This window comes from Etheostoma spectabile, chromosome 2 (genome assembly GCF_008692095.1).
Source record: "Etheostoma spectabile isolate EspeVRDwgs_2016 chromosome 2, UIUC_Espe_1.0, whole genome shotgun sequence".
NCBI classification, from domain to species: domain Eukaryota; kingdom Metazoa; phylum Chordata; class Actinopteri; order Perciformes; family Percidae; genus Etheostoma; species Etheostoma spectabile.
The window spans coordinates 9,961,094-9,968,788 of record NC_045734.1 but is presented as its reverse complement, the minus strand read 5'-3'; the positions used below and the strand labels follow the sequence as shown (position 1 = coordinate 9,968,788).

Genomic DNA, 7,695 nt, shown 5'->3' with positions numbered 1-7,695 from the left:
AAAAGTACTTTATTCTCACATACATGTAGCGAAATCCAGCCATCTACAGCGCCCGGGGACCAACTCCAGAACTGAGCCAGTGCCTTGATCAAGGGCACTGACTGGAGAACCTACTAGGCCTACATGTTTTTACTGTCACTCAATTTCATTCCTTGGAATTTAAATAAAACGCGTTTTTTGCTGACTATCCATGACAGTTTAATAATAATAGTAGGACTCACCCGCCAGACCTCCGCCTCCATCCCCGTGGCCCTTCCGTTTCTGGAGGATGAAATATGGATTTGCTCTCTCGGTGATCCATAATGCGCCCGCCAGTAACACATCTTCGGGACTGACCCACATTCTTTTCCTGTTTTTCAAGGGAACATTGAACACAGAGGGATGCTGACGGCGACCATCAAACCAGCAGGGTTAGGCTATTAAATTATTAAAAACACCGATGTAGGCCTGATAATATCCTCGCCGAGCCTTCAAATATCTTCCACTGTTGGCTGTCCGTGGAGAAATGAAGACGCGTATGCAAGTGTTGCTATAATTAACCCAGCCAGGCACGGGTCGGATCGGCCTTCAATATATGGGAGTCCAACACCGAATTTGGTGCACACAAACCTTCTCTTGCAGCACCAGCCTCTTGTGTGCAACACAGGCTCTTAAAGAAATGAATATATTTAAGGTTTCGCAGGCAGCCCGGCTCGGTTTGTCGCCGCACAGCGCAGTGCTGGATCAGGCTTTGTTGTCCATATGCTTCGCGGCAGGTGCGATCCCGTCAGTGTCGAGGTTTGTTGATTAGCAGCGAAAGCGTCGTGATATTCGGTCAAAATGAACAGTAAGCAGTCTATCTGCTCTCCTAGCTGCGATACCTGTCCGTGTAGTAAAGCAGAAAGACGACACTTCAACAGTCAACCCGACAACAGCTTTTTCTTCCCCGCCTCCGTCTCTCTGCTGCACCGCTGCCGCTGCCGCACGCACACATTAAAGCGAGGTCGAGTGGCCGCCGCGCGACGTCAGCGTGCGGGAGGTGGAGGCACGTGACGATTGAATTAATTGGTTAAAACATTAAATTCAGGTTATAGCCTACACATCTTTGATTTGATTGAATATAATAATATAATATTTATAGAAATTAAATAAAATTTCAATCATTACAACAATGCAAACACAATAGCGGTGTTCTACTAATCTTGTGCAACTGCTATGGAGCCTTAACAGTGAATCTATTTGTCTGTTTGCTTGTTTATGCTGAATCACAAAGCCACACAATGAACAATATATATTATTGAGGAGTAGTAATCAAAGATGTGCCCTGTCTTTCCACTTAGGCTATGCCACTCACATCATGGCGTTGTGGGCTACTGTAGTCTATAAACATGGCAGTTGGAAACTAGAGATGTGAATCATTTAACATAATCATTTCCTCTGCTTTGTTTCCATTCAGTATTTTGAACACCAGTGCCAGATTAACCTGCTAACTTATAACATCACTCCGCATACATACACATTCAAAATGCTGAAGTTATTTTACAGCTTTTACGGTTTCAGTTAGAAATTGTACTGGTACATATTGCCAGACTAATGTAATTAATCAAATTGCCATGAAGTTATTGCCACATTGACATCCTGGGCCCAGCTGGGACACTTGAACAACAGCCTTGCATGACACCAACAAAAAAAATAAAGAAATTCATTCAGAAAATTAGACCTATTTATCTCATTGTTTTAATAGACTAAGGTAGTGATACTATGAACAATTAGGAGTAAGTAAACCTATACATGACAAATAAATACCACACAAACACATTCATGCCACAGCTGTAACAAGAGTGTTTTGTTGGGTTTGCTGCACTTTGTGGCCTTTCAAAAACAGGATGCAGGAAGAGTGGCACATAATTCATGGGTCGCCTGAGCTTAACCGAAACGTGGCTTCAGGTGGATGTTTTCAAACTTTCCCCTCGGTAAACCACGCAGTCAACAGGCTGCAGCACACTTGCAGGGCTGACTCCTCCACACCGGTTTGTTATTGCAGATGCAGAGACAGACGTTATAGTGTGGTAAACCTTTTCAGTACCTTGACTAGAGGAGAAAATAATCGAGGTGAGTGGGGGCTGACATGACATTAATATCAACACTCCATGACCTTTTAATATTAAAGTCAGCCTGTAGCAACAGTCCCCACACACTTAAGCACGAGATGAAAAACACTTTGGTCTGTCTTTCTCGCCTACTTTTTTTTTGGCCTTTGTGTGTGTGCCTCCTCCCTCTCTTTCCCGGGTTGGTGATTGCTGTGTTAGCTCACCTGTCTACAGCTCCCTGGACAAAGGAGAGGAAACCCCACCACTTTGGCCTTCCACTCATGGGCGATTTTAGACCCTTTTTAGGGGGCCTCAAGAAATTTCATCTCAGCCCCCTTGAAAATTATAATAATTTTTCTTTTTTTTAAAATCAATTTTGATGCTTCAAGTGAGTTTGCAAACTTGTCTGTTAGTGACAGAGGATGCACAATTACAGGTCCAAAGGGTTTGAAACAAGTTTAACATCCTGTTTCGTTGTCGCCGATGCTATGCATCTGTAACCCATTCAAACCATTAAAATTGCTGAACGTTAGAACAGTATCAAATTTGCTGTTATCACTGTGACTTATGAAGTGTCAGGTTTAGTTCCATCATAGTGTTAATATTGTCAAAAACGTTAGCTGATGTTGTTGTTTAGTAGCTAGCTCAGAGGTTAATGAAAGGTGGCTAATGATTAGGTGGCTAATGAAATGACTGATTGCAATGAGATGACTTTTGCAAGGCACTGTATCCGTATCACATTCTCATTAGGAGCGGAGCCCCCCTAAAGGTTTGATCCTATGATCGCCCCTGCTTCCTCTACTCTCAATGTCTTTGTTGTGCTGGCTGGCAGGAGACTGCTGAGCGTGTATCGGCCTCTGCCTGAGACTGTGGCAAGCTCACCCTGGTTTGTTGTTGTTCTCCGTTGCTGTGGAGTAGCGTTGCACATTTCTGTTTGTTATGCTAATAAATTGTAGTGATAATTTTGTCACAAGCACCTCCCATCCTTCCTTCAGTTGCGTTTACATCAATGGTTACTTTCTGATTTATAGGGTCGTAACAAGGATTAATACCAATTAAGAATTTACCCATTAAGACGGATCCATCCTCCAATTTTTGAGACATTAAGTTGGGACTTCTTCTCGCATCTGGGAAGTAAGTTTTATAGCTACCTTTTCTATCTCACGAAATGGTAATAAATAACATATGTTGTGTATGCAAAGGTTGATCCCATTCCCTGTGTCCCTGTTCTGTCAAACAGCTACCAGCAACAACGTGACTTGGACCATCTGTTCCACTTTTTAGTTCCTGAATCACATCCCCATTATTTACATGCCATTTTTCAGTTCTTCCTTTAAAATAAGGGAAGAAGAACTTTGCATGTTTGAGTTTGGTGTCATGTTATGGACTTGGTTTGGGACTAAAGGGGAAAAAAAAAAATGATAGCTTGTTTTAGAAACAAGACATGTTGGTTTATTTTTTGCCCTCGAAATGATAAATAGGCTTACACAAACATGTCATATGAAGCAGGACATATACAATCTAAGGTTTAACTGAGCGGTTACAATATCTAAAGAGCAGAGTAACAATCTGGATAAAAACATCTTTGTTGAAGAAATTGTATGTAACAAAACGTCTGCATTTACATTAAATGATCCAGAAGTTAATTTTTAGTTTCATATGATTCAACTACAGATAAACACAATGACCTAGATCTCAGACTAAATATTGCAATATGTAAGATACATCATTCAAATAAAACTTCCCACATGCTGATGCATAACACACTCATTTAATTTGTCAGCATCAAACTTAAACTTAAGGAGCTCAAAGAACTGACCTTATGCAGTTACAAGAACATTCCCTTACTCATTTCCAACTCATTTTCAAGGTCATAAGAAAGTAAAACTGTTCAGTGCCCCCTTTGTCATAGGGATTTCTGCACTGTACAGTTACTGTTTCATCCACTGTTCACTGGAAATGACAACTGTGGGTTCATGGGAAAACGTTTGAAATTTTACAAAAGATTTCCCAACCAAAAGGGAGTATTTGTAAAGCTTCCATTTTCTTTTCATCTTGTTGGTTATGACTGCGTGCTGGATGTTCTTCTATTTCACCAAACCGTACATCATCACAGGCACTAAAGTGCTCCCTTTGGCCAAATACAGAACTTCAGATTTTCATAATAAAATCCCAACAGTAACGTCCATGTTCATCCAACAGAGTGCAACACACTCTTGACGCATACAGGGCAAAAGTATGTGAACCCGCAAACATAACACCCATGTTGACATTGTTGGACATGTCACTCCAAAAGCAAGGGCGTTCATATGCTGCTACAACAGCCTCCAATCTTCATGTAAGGCTCGTCTCAAAATTCTGGCTGCAGGGATTTGCACGGAGCTATTTCGAGCAGTCCCGTTAGTTTATTTGATTTCACAGTTGCTCATGGTTTGGGCTTTGCACACTCCCTTGCCGGCAACTTCAAAGGCAGCTCCCTTGTAGGTTGCAACACACTGGCTGTCTGTGCGTAGGTCTGGCTGAATCTGCTCCCACACCTTCTTTTTGGGATCCAGCTCTTTGTCTGGTTCACCTGCAATCAAGAAGTCAGTTTGATAGATTAGAAGAATCTGCTTTGTTCTCTATTCACTTATCATAAACGCAGGATTTATGAGTCCAGGACTGAGACTGTACGCATTCTTGCATAAAACGACTCATAACAGCAAAACCATAGACAATAATATGCAACCTCCAATATCCTGGGATAACTTTCCACAAGAATTTGGAAACTGGCTGCAATGATTTGCTCCCCTTCAACCACAAGAGATGGTTTGGTTAAAAAAAAAAAAGCCATTCTTAATGAACCTCACTTGGTGGACATGTTGAAACAGGAAAGCATTTTCCAAACTTCACACTGCTCTGTAAAATATTGCCATGGTTGTTTATGCAGCAAGAGGGTTTGGAGAAAAAAAAAAACATCTTTCATTTTCTAAAGACAGACATTTTGTGAAAATGTATATTATCATAATGTTCCTAGTGTTTGTTTGGTTGAAAATGGTTAAATATAAAAAAGGTGCGATATATAATATATTTACTGTATTAATCAAAATTGATCACAATATGTCATCAGATATTAGGGAAACATGCTAAGATAAGATAAGATAAGACTTTATTAATCCTGCACTGGGGAAATTCCTGTGCTACAGCGGCGCAAAAGAAAAAAAATGTACACACGTCATTATAACACAAATACACATTAAGTATAAGAAATAGAAACAATTGAATTAGTCATAATAATAGTATTAAATTAAACATATTTACACAAACATCCTTCCATAAACAGACAGTATATAAACTAAAAAGCTAGCATTGCTACATTATGTAATAAAGAGGCAGTCTTATGTAGGGGGTGAGATGTGTTGCCCATGATTGATGCCAGCCTGGCTAACATCCTCCTCTCCCCCACCTCCTCTATGGTGTCAAGAGGGCAGACTAGAACAGAGCTAGCCCTCTTCCCCAGTCTGTTTAGCCTTTTCCTGTCCCTCTCTGTGCTCCCAGCTCCCGAGCAGGCTCATAGGAAGAGTTTGTCATTCGAGCCAGAGGGGGCAAACCACAGAGTCCTAGAATGTTTTTTTTAAAATAGTGCCCTGCTAAGTTGAAATACTATATTTTCTGACAACAATGCTAAAGCCAGTATTTTCTCTTTTCAAATTTCCATTCTGGGATGGAATGTCTGTTTGTGTTTTGGCCTATGTGTTGGTATCAACTACTTTTGACAGCTGGCCGGGTTGCCAGATATACCTGTAAAAACGCAAACCTGGCGCATCACAGCGGTAGTACAGCCATGGAAGCAGCAAACTAACGAATGAACGGTATACGTTACCGGAGAACCAGGCAAGAGGGCCACGGCTGTTTACCACCACCTTGACAGACCAATGACAGCAACAGCAAGTTTGACTTCCTCATAATAGAAACAAAATGCAATTTAACTCAGGCAACAGTATAGCCTGTTCAGCGGTCGTAGCCGACCAACAGTGAGTAATTTTAAGCCAAGCAAGTGTCTGTCAGTCGGGTAGAGTGGACCGTGAGTTTGCAGTGTGCTTAGCAATCGTTGCCGTCATTTTAAGTAGAGAAAGCGTGTCTGTCATTTGGGTAGAATGGACGGTGAGTTAGTGGCGTTTCAGCGGTTGTTGCTGTAATTTTAAGCTGAGACAGGGTGGTTGTCAATTGGATACAGAGCAAGGCGTCACAGGCTTTTATGAATGTCAACTTCAGCAGCATCTAACGTTTGCTACTGCGTGGTGGAGTAATGTCTGGCTATGTGAGACTAGCGTCTAGCAACATTGTTGGATGCTGCCTTCTCAACCTGGCAACCTCTGTGAACTTCAAGTCTGGGGAGGAGGGGCTGGGGGAAACGTCTCTCTCCAGTATTTTGAATTTTGGACTGCGGTAACTATTTGAAACCCTAGCTGTCAGTATTGCATACTACGCCTTTACGTTTGATGCTAATGACCAATCTGTAATAGTACCTGGGAAGCCCTGGAAAGTAACTCTGTCCCCTGGTGCTGCTCCACTTGGTGGTTCAAGGATTTCAACCTTGTCTGGTGAGCTAGCACACATAACCATAGCCTGGGACATCACTTCTCTCGTCTTGACTGTCTTCAGATTACACAACAGGACTGCCATGTGGTTCTCTAACTGTATTAGGGATAGAAGAATAAATACGTATTTGCAGCCGATATGGCCTTGACAATATATCACAAAATTATGTTATAGCAATTTACATATGAAAACAAAAACACCTCCAAATGATAGTCATACAATTATACCAATTCTAAATAACTGTGTCCAAAGGGATTGTGTGTCTCATTCTTAAATTAAAGGAAGCAAACAGGAAACACCTGCAGGCCCCACAGTATACAGAAGTTGTTAAACAAAACCTCAAAACATCTTTTCAAGAAAGCTTTTTAGTAAATGTACTTTATAAGTTTTCCTCCAAACTATTTATTGACCTTTTTTTATTAATTGCATTATTATATGCTCTGTAGCACTTTTAGATTGGTAAAATGTAAAGTGCAAAACAAATTAAATATATTATTATTATTATTATTATTATTATTATTATTATTATTATTATTATTATTAGGAAAACCTTTGCCAAAGCCTGAGAAGAGAAATTCAGTATTTTATTAAATGATATATGCCACTTCTTAGAAAATAACTCAAATTTGAATGTTTCCATGCATTTGCCTTTGTGTTTATTTAGTGCAATACACCATTTTTACACTGGATGGCCGTTGCCAATAATGGAGTCTTGCATTGACAGACCCATCTCCACAGCATTGTAGAGCAGAGGTCTTCAACAGGCGGTCCGTGACCCCTAGTGGGTCCACAGAGTTAGTGCAGGGGGGCCGCCAAATGATGTTTGATATTATTTAAATATGTCTGAAAATATACACTACCGGTCAAAAGTTTGGGCTCACTTACAAATTTCCATACCACTCCATTATAGAGAGAATACCAGCTGATCTGAGTGATAGGCTAATCTTTAATGCAATATCTACATTGCCCATTATCAGTAACCAGTTATTCAATGTTCCAAAGGCACATTCTGTTCACTTATCTGTCATCATTTAAAAAAAAAAAA

General features: G+C 40.6%; 2 protein-coding genes across 4 annotated transcripts in view; both read right to left on the bottom strand.

Moving 5' to 3' along the window:
* The window catches only part of tbc1d9 (TBC1 domain family, member 9 (with GRAM domain)), a 32,775-nt gene extending 31,819 nt beyond the window's left edge, over positions 1–956 (bottom strand). For all 3 annotated transcript variants that reach the window (XM_032538742.1, XM_032538726.1, XM_032538734.1), the window contains exon 1: positions 222–956. In XM_032538742.1, the coding sequence (XP_032394633.1) occupies positions 222–342 (121 nt within the window). In that variant the 5' untranslated portion in view covers positions 343–956. The remainder of the gene's footprint in view (positions 1–221) is intronic.
* A 2,542-nt stretch (positions 957–3,498) lies between these two features.
* LOC116703791 (aminoacyl tRNA synthase complex-interacting multifunctional protein 1) overlaps positions 3,499–7,695 on the bottom strand; it is an 8,767-nt gene continuing 4,570 nt past the window's right edge. The window contains exons 3-4 of the mRNA XM_032538765.1: positions 6,578–6,746; positions 3,499–4,641 (exon numbers count right to left, since the gene is read on the bottom strand). Of these exons, the coding sequence (XP_032394656.1) occupies positions 4,475–4,641; positions 6,578–6,746 (336 nt within the window). The 3' untranslated portion in view covers positions 3,499–4,474. The remainder of the gene's footprint in view (positions 4,642–6,577; positions 6,747–7,695) is intronic.